The sequence below is a fragment of the Ursus maritimus genome, unplaced genomic scaffold (genome assembly GCF_017311325.1).
Source record: "Ursus maritimus isolate PB19 unplaced genomic scaffold, ASM1731132v1 scaffold_30, whole genome shotgun sequence".
In the NCBI taxonomy this organism is placed as follows: Eukaryota; Metazoa; Chordata; class Mammalia; order Carnivora; family Ursidae; genus Ursus; species Ursus maritimus.
In genome coordinates, this window is record NW_024425564.1 from 5,013,638 (window position 1) to 5,024,881 (window position 11,244).

At 54.7% G+C, this 11,244-nt stretch overlaps 2 protein-coding genes across 5 annotated transcripts; both read left to right on the forward strand.

The window, feature by feature from the left end:
• Positions 1-2,711: 2,711 nt before the first annotated feature.
• DAXX (death domain associated protein) lies at positions 2,712-7,182 on the forward strand. 4 transcript variants are annotated; one of them, XM_040644762.1, is made up of 8 exons: positions 2,712-2,851; positions 3,746-4,004; positions 4,159-4,990; positions 5,118-5,332; positions 5,488-5,710; positions 5,862-6,336; positions 6,494-6,716; positions 6,919-7,182. In XM_040644762.1, exons 2-8 carry the CDS (start codon positions 3,798-3,800, stop codon positions 6,976-6,978), a joined length of 2,235 nt encoding a protein of 744 aa, XP_040500696.1. In that variant the 5' UTR covers positions 2,712-2,851; positions 3,746-3,797; the 3' UTR covers positions 6,979-7,182. The 4 variants fall into 4 exon arrangements, with proteins under 4 accessions (XP_040500696.1, XP_040500695.1, XP_040500698.1 ...); XM_040644761.1 differs by having other exon boundaries at positions 2,723-2,851; positions 3,815-4,004; XM_040644764.1 differs by having other exon boundaries at positions 2,723-2,851; positions 3,815-4,004; positions 4,357-4,990.
• A 1,042-nt stretch (positions 7,183-8,224) lies between these two features.
• ZBTB22 (zinc finger and BTB domain containing 22) lies at positions 8,225-11,191 on the forward strand. Its single transcript, XM_008693433.1, has one exon. It carries the CDS (start codon positions 8,687-8,689, stop codon positions 10,586-10,588), a length of 1,902 nt encoding a protein of 633 aa, XP_008691655.1. The 5' UTR covers positions 8,225-8,686; the 3' UTR covers positions 10,589-11,191.
• The last annotated feature ends 53 nt before the right edge of the window (positions 11,192-11,244 follow it).

Consider the following 11,244-nt stretch of genomic DNA (forward strand, 5'->3'; position numbering starts at 1 on the left):
CAGAGTAGATTTAGCATAACTCTTAAGGCCTCTAGGATTTTTGGAATGGCAAGTGAGCAATGGCTTTAACTTAAAGTTCCCAGCTGCATGAGCCCTTAACAAGAAAGTAAGCCTGTCATCTGAAGCTTGAAGCCAGGCACTGACTTCTCCTCTCTAGCTATGAAAGTCCTAGATAGTATCTTCTTCCAATATAAGACTGTTTCATCTACACTGAAAATCTGTTGTTTAGTGTGGCACTTTAATTATCTCAGCTAGATCTTCTAGAGAACTTGCTGTATCTTCTACATCAGCACCTGCTGCTTTACCTTGCACTTTTATAAGGATGGCTTCTTTCTTTATACCTCATGAACCAACCACTGTAAGCCTCAAACTTTTCTTCTGAAGCTTCCTCATCTCTCTCAGCCTTCATAGAATCGAGAACAGTTAGGGCCTCTGTGAGTTTGGCTGTGGCTTAAGGGAATGTTGTGGCTGGTTTGATCTTCTATCCAGACTACTCAAGCTTCCTCCATATCAGCAACAAGGCTGTTTTTCTTATCATTCATGTATTCACTGGAGACGCACTTTTAATTTCCTTCAAGAACTTTTCCTTTGCATTCACAGCCTGACTGCTTGGCACAAGAGGCCTAGCTTTCAGCCTGTGTCAGCTTTCAACTTGCTTTCCTCAATAAGCTTAATCATTTCTAGCTTTTGATTTAAAGTGAGAGACAGGTGACTCTTCCTTTCACTTGAACACTTAGAGGCCATTGTAGAGTTATTAATTGACCTAATTTCAATACTGTTGTGTCTCAGAGAATTGGGGAGGCTGAGGAGAGTGAGAGAGATGGGGGAACAGTTGGTAGGTGGACCAGTGAGAACACACAGTATTTATTAAGTTCACTGTCTTATATGGGTGTCATTTGTGGTACCCCAAAACAATGACAATAGTAACATCAAAAACCACTGATCACAGATCACCATAACCAATGTAAAAATAATGAAAAAGTTTGAAATATTGCAGTTCTTATGAAAATGTGACACAGAGACACAAAATGAGCAAATGCTGTTAGAACAATGGTGCCAATAGGGGCACCTGGCTGATTTAGTCCGTAGAGCATACAACTCTTGATATTGGGGATTGTAAGTTTGAGTCCCACGTTGGATGTAGAGATTAAAAATAAAATTTAAAAAAAAGAAAGAAAAATGCTGCCAAAAGATTTGCTCAACACAAACCTTCAATTTATTTAAAAAACAAAAAAACAAAAAAACACCACCACAATATCTGTGAAGCACAATAAAATGAGGAATGCCTGCATACTTTTTTTTTTTTTAAGAGGGAGGAAGTCTATTATAAAAAGAAATAGGAAGAAGGAGAACCTCTACTGCAGGCATTTACTCAGTAAGACCAATTTTGCGAAAGTTGAGGATCTGGAAATTAAATTCCTCTATCTCCTAAATCTGAGTACCCTTTTGGAGGGTTTTCATGTTCCCTAACTTGAAGACTATAGGTTTAGACATGGTGTCGGATTCTTTAATGGAAGGGTTTGAGGTTCCGGAGGGCTTAGGGATATGAGGACCTCTAAGGTCCTAGAAAGTGGCAAGATGCTTACCACTTGTGGAATGTGAAAGGTTGCAGGAGATGGGAATCTCCGTGTTAACCGGTCTGACTTCCCCATAAGCTCATATTTGGACCCAGCCTGGCCTCGACGAGTCCTTCTGGCCTTCCTGAAGTTGGGTGAGATGGGGTTGCGGGCGAGGCGGGCGTCAAAATCAGTTTCTTGTCTCTCCTTCTTTCCTCAGCTCTCCCAGAGGAAGAGGAGGAGACAAGTCGAGAGCCAAGGTATTTTACAAGTCTCATTTCATCTGACAGCCCTTTCAGCGGCCATTTGCACAGATTCTCCTCAAAGCTCCCGCCCCACATCGTCGTCCTAAGGCCCTGGAGCTCCTGGACAAAGCGCGGCCTCCAGGTCGTCACTGCCTGCACCTCGGGGATCCCCCTCCAGAAAAGAACGGAGAACCACCTAGGTCCCACCTGCTTGGTTGGTCATTAGTTCCGCGGAGGCGCTTAAAGAGAAATCAGTAACAATAGCAATAATAATAACAACATATTTGTGTAGCGCATTGTGCTTATTTGTATGCATTGTTATGATTTCACGATTGGAAGCTGTAGGCACCTGGCAGTAGAAGTAGCTGCTGGACAGCGGCAAGGGAGCGCGCAGCCTGCAGAAGGGAAGGGGCAGGCGCAGTCGATTAAGCCATGGAAAGGGTACCTGGCAGGTAGGAAAGCAGCGCCGGAAGGCTGGTCAATGGCCCAGCGGAAGGAATAGGGTTTTTTTTCTCTCTTAAGAGACTCTCGTTCTTCCCTGCACCCCTGCGCAGTCTTGAAAGGCCCAATTCCTTAGCTTCCTGTTCCGTTCCCCCTCCCCTACTTGGAAAGGTGGCTCAATCCTTCCCGCACGCGACGCACCGGCCGTTGGGCCGGATGCAGGAAGTTTCTGATTGGCGGAGTCGCACAAGCACCGGGTGAAAAGAGCTCGGTCGGCGGCGCGCCGGAGCTCTGGCCTAGCCAACACCGTACGGCAAGATGGCGTCCCCCGGCTACTTTGGGACGCCCTGCGGGGACAAGCCCGCCCTCTACTGGTCTCTCAGGAAAGGGGGTCACAAACCGTGTGGGTGGCTCTGAAGGTGGGGGCGGGCCTACCGCCACTTCCGGCNGCCGTACGACAATATGGCCGCATCTGGGTGGCTGTAGGCGGAAACTCGGCGACTTCCGGTCCAGAGAAGGGCCTGCGGTGGGAGGGGGAAGGAAGGCGGAGGGAACCATGCGAGGTTCTGAGATCAGCAGCGAGGGTCGCCTCGAGAGACCGTTTCTGAGGTGGGGGCCGGACCGTGCGGGGAGCGAAGGCGGGGGCGGGAATGTCGAGGGAGAGGTACTGGGGAGTCCCGGACGCTGAGTCTGAGGGGCAAGCTGTGGTACCTTCCTTCCGATCCCTGAAGGGGAGTGGGGCGGCCGGCGGGCTGAACTGGGGGAGGGGGACTTGGCGGGAAGCTCATTCAGGGGAAGGGTCGGACGCGGGGTTGGGGTCTGAGAGGAATCGGGGGAGTTCAGTGCTGGGCTTCCAGTCGGTTACAGGTCACAGAGAGAGAATGGGGGAAATCGGGTGGGGTGAGAGGGAGGGGACTTGAGGTGAGATCTCTCCAACCTAACGCCCGGGTTTGAGGAGACCCGTCAGAGGGTGGAGTGTGAAGATAATTCAAGGAGGAGAAAGGGGAATTGATTGTTGGGAGGAAACCTCCTTCGCCTCAGAGAGTCTAGGAGTTGGGGGTGATTCTTCAGGATGGGGTGAGGGTGTGGGTTTGACGTGTTTGAGAGCGAAAGGGGGAGGCTCGCGAGGTGGTGCCGACGGGGGTGTGGTATCTGTGAGGGAATGTCGAGGAAATCCTGAGTGGAAGGAGGGAGGTGGTCCGGGGCTTGGAAGAATCAGCTTGGCACGTATGAGAGATAGTGAGGAACCGAAACCGACTGGAAACAGACTGGATAGCGACAGGAGGGGTGGAGCTGGGGGTGGGGAACTTAGGGTTTTCAGGTGGTTTGGGGCTCCCGTAGTAAAAGGCCAGAAAAGAGTCCTAGTGGTTGCTGAAGACAGGCAGTGAGGCCACTGTTGGGCAGGGCTGGGTGTCACTGAAGCCCAAGAAGATTGGAAAATGTGTGAGATGAAGGGATGGGCTGTGCTGGAGGGGCTCTCTCTGAGGCCCCATCCCCTTCCAGCAGGAATTCTGAAATCCCCAACACTTCCTCCCTCCGGGGGATTTGATCCCCCATGGCCACCGTTAACAGCATCATCGTGCTGGATGATGATGACGAAGATGAAGCAGCTGCTCAGCCAGGGCCCTCCCACCCACCCCCCAATCCGGCCTCACCCCGGGCAGAAGCCCCTGGCTCCTCCCAGCCCCATGGGGCTGGAGGAAGCAGTAGTTCTGGCGGCAAGAAATGCTACAAGTTGGAGAATGAGAAGCTGTTTGAAGAGGTGAGCTTTAGGGGAGAAGATTCTTGTGCCTCAGGGAGGGGGATGGCAGACTGGCTCTCCTGTCCTTTCTTCCCCACTAATCCCGCCTCGCCTTCTTTCTCTCAACCCCTCCCCTTGTCTCTTTCCCCCTCCCTTCTTCCTCTGAACCCTCTAGTTCCTTGAACTGTGTAAGACGCAGACAGCAGACCACCCTGAGGTGGTCCCATTCCTCTATAACCGGCAGCAGCGTGCCCACTCTCTGTTTTTGGCCTCAGCGGAGTTCTGCAACATCCTCTCTCGGGTCCTATCTCGGGCCCAGAGTCGGCCAGCTAAGCTGTATGTCTACATTAATGAGCTCTGCACTGTTCTCAAGGCCCATTCAGCCAAGAAGAAGCTGAACCTGGCCCCTGCTGCCACCACCTCTAGTGAACCCTCCGGGAATAACCCTCCCACAGACCCCTCCTCGGACCCCACAAATGCCGAGACCACTGCCTCTGAGGCCCCAAGGACCCGTGGTTCCCGGCGGCAGATCCAGCGCTTGGAGCAGCTGCTAGCACTCTATGTGGCAGAGATCCGGCGGCTGCAGGAAAAGGAGTTGGATCTCTCAGAATTGGACGACCCAGACTCCACATACTTGCAGGAAGCAAGGTTGAAGCGTAAGCTGATCCGCCTCTTTGGGCGGCTGTGTGAGCTCAAAGACTGTTCTTCCCTGACGGGTCGTGTCATAGAGCAACGCATCCCCTACCGTGGCACCCGCTACCCAGAGGTTAACAGGCGCATTGAGCGGCTCATCAACAAACCGGGGCCAGATACCTTCCCTGACTATGGAGATGTGCTGCGGGCTGTGGAGAAGGCAGCTGCTCGGCACAGCCTTGGCCTCCCCCGACAGCAGCTCCAGCTCATGGCTCAGGATGCCTTCCGAGATGTGGGCATCAGGTTACAGGAGCGACGCCACCTTGATCTCATCTACAACTTTGGCTGTCACCTCACAGATGACTATAGGCCAGGTAGGGATTAGTGAGATGCCTGTGGGTAACCCTTATATGTCAGATGTTTGGTGGAGGGGGCATCTCTCTAGTCCCGTCTTCTAGGGTTTGGGCTGAGTGCTCTGACTTTATATATCTTCCCATGTAGGCATTGACCCTGCACTGTCAGATCCTGCCTTAGCTCGGCGCCTGCGAGAAAACCGGAGCTTGGCTATGAGCCGGCTGGATGAGGTCATCTCCAAATATGCAATGATGCAAGACAAGAGTGAGGAGGGCGAGAGACAGAAGAGAAGAGCTCGGCTTCCCCAAGCTACCTCTTCCCACACTGCAGACCCCCCCAAAGCCTCTTTGGATTCTGGTGAGGTATGGAGGGATACACCCTTCAGACAGACCTTGTCCTTCCCCTGCACTGGCCAGCAGGGATTTCAGGGTCACTGAGGGGGAAGAGTGCAGAAGGAACACCAGAACCAGACCCCCTGGGGCAGGGGATTCCTCAGAGAAACTCCTTTGTCCCCCAGGGCCCTAGTGGAATGGCATCCCAGGAGTGCCCTACCACCTCCAAGCCCGAGACAGATGATGAAGAAGATGAGGAAAGTGATGAGGAAGAGGAAGAAGAAGAAGAGGAAGAAGAAGAGGAGGAAGAAGAAGAAGAGGAGGCCACAGATTCTGAAGAAGAGGAGGATCTCGAACAGATGCAGGAAGGTCAGGGGGACGATGAAGAGGAGGAAGAGGAGGAAGCAGGTATGTCAAGAACAATCCCCTCGTGTCAGTTCCCTCTACTCTGTTGGATGTGAACCACCTGTTTGAGATCCTTCCCTTTCTCCTCTTATTCTCAGCAGTATTCTTTCCCCGAGTTCTCATGCTACCTCTCCCCTCTTTTCTTCTTTTCCAGGTCAGGATGGAGAGAAGAGCCCTCTGTCCCCACCACGGATCTCCACTGAAAAGAATCTGGAACCTAGCAAGGGGATTGGCAGGTCTGTTGGGGAGCAGCAAAACAAAGGACTCATAGTGTCACCGTCTTCACTGTCAGAAGAGCCCTTGGCCCCCTCCAGCATAGATGCTGAAAACAACGGAGAACACCTTGAGGAGCTACCCCTGGAGGAAGAGAGCCCTATGTCTCAGCTCTTTGAGCTAGAGATCGAAGCCTTGCCCCTGGATACCACTCCTTCCCCTGAGGAGAGGGACATTTCCTCTTCCAGAAAGCAATCAGAGGATCCCCTCACCACTGTCTTGGAGAATGGAGCAGCCATGGTCACCTCCACTTCCTTCAATGGAGGTGTCTCTCCTCACACCTGGGGAGATTCCTGTCCCCCCTGCAAGAAGTCTCGGAAGGAGAAGCAAACTGGAGCAGGACCATTAGGAAATAGGTAACAAGAACAAGGAGGACGAGGTGGGAGGCCAAGGAGAGAATTCAGGGGGCTTTCTGTGAGGAATATTGAGGAACTGGGTCTTCTGGGAGAGACTGGATGCTACCCCTCCAGCCTCAGACTCTCCGTACCCCCCTATTTGTGTTTCTGTCCTTAGCTATGTGGAAAGGCAAAGGGCAGTGCATGAGAAGAATGGGAAGAAGATACCTACCCTGTCCAGCCCACCTTCTCCCCTGACTTGCATGGCCCCAGTTGCTGATTCCTCGACAAGGGTGGACTCCCCTAGCCATGGCCTGGTGACCAGCTCCCTCTGTAGCCCATCTCCAGCCCGGTTGTCCCAAACCCCCCATTCACAACCCTCTCGGCCTGGTACTTACAAGGTAAGAGGGGGAGGCAGTTTTTCCCTAACTTAATTCTCTTTCATTGTTTAATTTCAGGCATTCCATCTGAATATTACACGTACCACATCCTCTCATTTTTCCTCACCCCCATTTTTAATCTCTGATAAGTCCTTCCCTCTGCTTTTCCTCCCCCTATATTCCAGACGTCTCTTTCTGACTCTTGTCTCTCACTCCCCTGCAGATGAGTGTGGCCACACAGTGCGATCCAGAGGAGATCATCGTGCTCTCAGACTCTGATTAGCTGCCTCTCCTCCCACTCCCAGCCTCCAAATGTTTTGGGATAGTATTTGGAGGATGGTGGGAAGCTGATGACTGAGGAAGGGATTGACTGAGCTAATCCCCTTTTGGTGGTGTTTCTTTTAAAAAAAAACACACAAAAAAACCAACAAAAACTTAAGTTTTACACAGAAACATTAATAAACAATAAAGTTCTTTTCTTATTGTACCCTTGTCTTTTCCTTGGCCTTCTGTGCTCACCGCTCTGCACCAGCTGTTCTCTGGTTCAGGGTTACCCTGACCCCTGGCCACCCCTTAGAGCTGTCTTTTGTAGCCTGTCCTTAGATTGCGTCTCGGAGTTCCCTCGCCCTCAGACGTTCCGTTTGCCCTCTGCCAGGCACTAAAAAAAAAACGTGCTTCTGCGTCCGGAACGCGCTTTACTTCCTCACTTTGAGCGGTATGAGTAAAAAGGCCAATCAGGGGCCGACTCAAGGTTATTTGGCCAATCCGTGCCCGGAGGAAGGGGGCGGGGTTTCAGGGGGACTGTCAGAAGCTAGGAGAGCAGGGCGAGTAGATCCCGCAAACCTGCTAAAGGCCACAGTTCAGGGGCGGAGCCTAAGCTGCGTCGGCCAAGACCTTTGGCCAATGGGAAGGGCAGGCTTACAGAATTAAAGGGGAATGAGTGCTTCGGCCGAACCACCAAGTGCTGAGTTCCTCAGCGGCGGAAGAGGCCTGGTACCTTTAAGGTGGAATGAGACAGCTGTTCTTTAAAGGAGAAGTGGCCGAGTCGGCCGAGTATTGCCCAGCGGCACGGGCGGGGGTGCCCGCCTGTGCCTTTAAAGCCGGAGGGGCGGGAGGCGGAGCGGAGGCGGAGGGCGGAGGGAGTCGGCGCAAGATGGCGGCGGGAGGGGCCCAGGCTGCGGCTCTGGCCGCCGAGTGAGGGGCGGGGGGGCCCGGGGGCGCGCGGCCCGGTAAGCGGGGACGCGCGGGGTTGGGGGGCGCCTTCCGGGTGGGCGAGGAGGTCGAAGTAGCGCTTGGGGCGGAGCAGAGGGGGGCGGGGTCCGGTGTGGGCGGGGGTAGACAAGGGGCGGGGCCGAGAGGGCCAAGGGGGTGGGTCTTGAAGAGGCGGGGCCGAAAGGGCGAAGGGGCGTGTCTTTAAGGGGCGGGGCTAGAGGTAAGCCGGGGGCCAAAGGGGGCCTTGGCTCGGGAAAGAGCTGGGGGGGCATAGCCTAAAAAACACATGGATCGGGGGATGGTTCTCAGTACAGGCACAGACTTGCCCCCCTCCCAATAAAAGGGTGCAAAATACCAATAAGGTAAATGTTGGAAAGTCAGGTTCTCAGGCAAATGGGAAATTACGAGGAGACGCACCCCACTCCCCGAGAGCACCTTATTTCTCTGATCTCCAAGGAAAGAGCACTGGATTTGGAGTCAGGACTTCTCCGTTTGCTGGCACTGTCACTTACTGGCTATGTGATCTTGGATAATCTCATAATCTTTCTGAGCCTCAGTTTGCTGTTTTTCAAAGAGGATTGAGAGGGATACCTACCTTACAGTGTTGTGGGGAATTACTCAGATAAAGGGTGTGAACATGTTTTTAAAGTGTAAAGGGAAGGGCTGTGTCATTATGAGATGTTATCATTCTTCTCTCTTTTTCTTCCCAGAGACCCCCCCGGCCGCCCTCCTCCTTCCCTTGTTCCTGTGGCTGGGGGGGTACCCCCTCCCTCCACGCCATGGAGCCATCTCCTCTCTCTCCCAGTGGGGCAGCACTCCCCCTGCCTCTATCACTGGCCCCACCCCCAGTGCCCCTGCCTGCAGCTGCAGTGGTACACGTGTCCTTCCCTGAGGTGACCAGTGCCCTCCTGGAGTCCCTCAATCAGCAGCGGCTACAGGGCCAGCTCTGCGATGTGTCCATCCGAGTGCAGGGCCGGGAGTTCAGGGCTCATCGTGCTGTCCTGGCTGCCTCCTCCCCTTACTTCCACGACCAGGTTTTACTCAAGGGCATGACCTCCATCTCGCTGCCCAGCGTCATGGACCCAGGCGCCTTCGAGACTGTCCTGGCTTCGGCTTACACTGGCCGCCTCAGCATGGCTGCTGCTGACATTGTCAACTTCCTCACAGTGGGGTCGGTGCTCCAAATGTGGCACATTGTGGATAAGTGCACGGAACTCCTCCGCGAAGGCCGGGCTTCCGCCACCACCACCATCACCACTGCTGCAGCCACCTCTGCCACTGTCCCTGGTGCTGGGGTCCCATCAGGGAGCGGAGCCACCGTGGCCCCTGCCACCATGGGCTCTGTGCGCTCCCATGCCTCCAGCCGGGCCAGTGAGAATCAGTCCCCCAGCAGCAGCAACTACTTCAGCCCCCGAGAGTCCACTGATTTCTCATCTTCCTCCCAAGAGGCCTTTGCAGCTTCGGCAGTGGGCAGCGGCGAGCGGCGAGGAGGCGGCCCTGTATTCCCAGCCCCTGTGGTTGGCAGTGGGGGGGCTACTTCTGGGAAGCTGCTGCTAGAGGCAGATGAGCTATGCGACGATGGCGGGGATGGGAGGGGTGCTGTGGTTCCTGGGGCTGGGCTCCGGCGGCCCACCTACGCACCGCCCAGCATCATGCCGCAGAAGCACTGGGTATACGTGAAGCGGGGTGGAAACAGCCCAGCACCAGCACCCCTCGTTCCTCAAGACCCAGATCTGGAAGAGGATGAGGAGGAGGAAGACCTGGTGTTGACCTGTGAGGATGATGAAGATGAAGAGCTGGGGGGTGGCTCCAGGGTTCCCGAGGCTGGGGGACCTGAGGCTACTCTTAGCATAAGTGATGTCCGGACCCTGACTGAGCCTCCGGACAAGGGAGAGGAGCAGGTCAATTTCTGTGAGTCTTCCAATGACTTTGGCTCCTATGAGGGTGGGGGTGCTGGGGCAGGGCTTGACGATTCAGGGGGGCCAACCCCTTCCTCCTATGCCCCCTCCCATCCTCCGAGGCCCCTGCTTCCCCTGGACATGCAGGGCAACCAGATCCTAGTCTTCCCATCGTCTTCATCTTCCTCCTCCTCCTCACAGGCTCCAGGCCAGCCACCAGGGAACCAAGCTGAACACGGGGCGGTGACCCTGGGGGGCACCTCGGCAGGGGCCCTGGGCATGCCGGGTGGTGCGGGGGGGACCCCTGGAGGGACAGGCGGTGGGGATGGGAATAAGATCTTTTTGTGCCACTGTGGGAAGGCCTTCTCCCACAAGAGCATGCGCGATCGGCATGTGAATATGCACCTCAACCTGCGGCCCTTTGACTGCCCCGTGTGCAACAAAAAGTTTAAGATGAAGCACCACCTGACCGAGCACATGAAGACACACACAGGTCTCAAACCCTATGAGTGTGGCGTCTGCGCCAAGAAGTTCATGTGGCGAGACAGCTTCATGCGCCACCGGGGACACTGTGAGCGCCGGCACCGCCTGGGCGGGGGCGGGCCAGGACCCGGGGGGCCTGCGGGGCCAGCCTTGCCACCCAAGAGAGAGTCCCCTGGAGTGGGCGGGGGCAGCGGCGACGAGGCGAGTGGGGCCACGCCCCAGTCCAGTCGAAGGGTCTGGTCCCCACCCAGCGTCCACAAGGTGGAGATGGGCTTTGGTGGAGGTGGAGGAACAAACTGAAGGGGCAGGCTCCTGGAGGTAGCTTTCCGGATAGAGGAAATAGGGAGCACGAGCCAAGGGGCACTGTGGCCCTCTGGTGATCTCCCACCACACTTAATGTCTTCCTTATCTCTATGGACTTGTATATATTTTGGAGGGGGAACCATGGTGCACCATCGGCCACCCCATTCCATTCCTCAGCGTCTCTCCCACGAAGTATCCCCGGAACTAAGTCCTTCCTTCCCCTCAGATGGGTACACTGAAGCCCCAGCTCCAGACTAGGGCACATATGGTGGGGGGAGGGAGAGGGGGGGCCATGGAGCATCCTGGAGTCACAGGGTCAAGGGTCAGGTGGTTGTAGTCTGTACCTGAAGTCTGTGTTTGTGTTGTTGTGGGGACCAGGCCTTTGAGCCCCACCCTTGTCCTAGAACCCACCCCACCTCCCTAAGGACGTGCCCTATATTTCCACCCTCATCCCTCCTATCCTTCCTTGGGGGCCCCCCAGCTGGATTCTCATTGAGGAGGGAGTGAAGACAAAGAGGGAGTAAGTCGTAAGAATACAAGGTTTTTATTTTAAATCTTATTTTTTTTAAATGGTGATTAAAATATTTATTGGTCATTTCACTCGGCTTACCAACAGCCCCTCTGTGTTTGCTGGGGCCCGGGCGCAGGTGCGG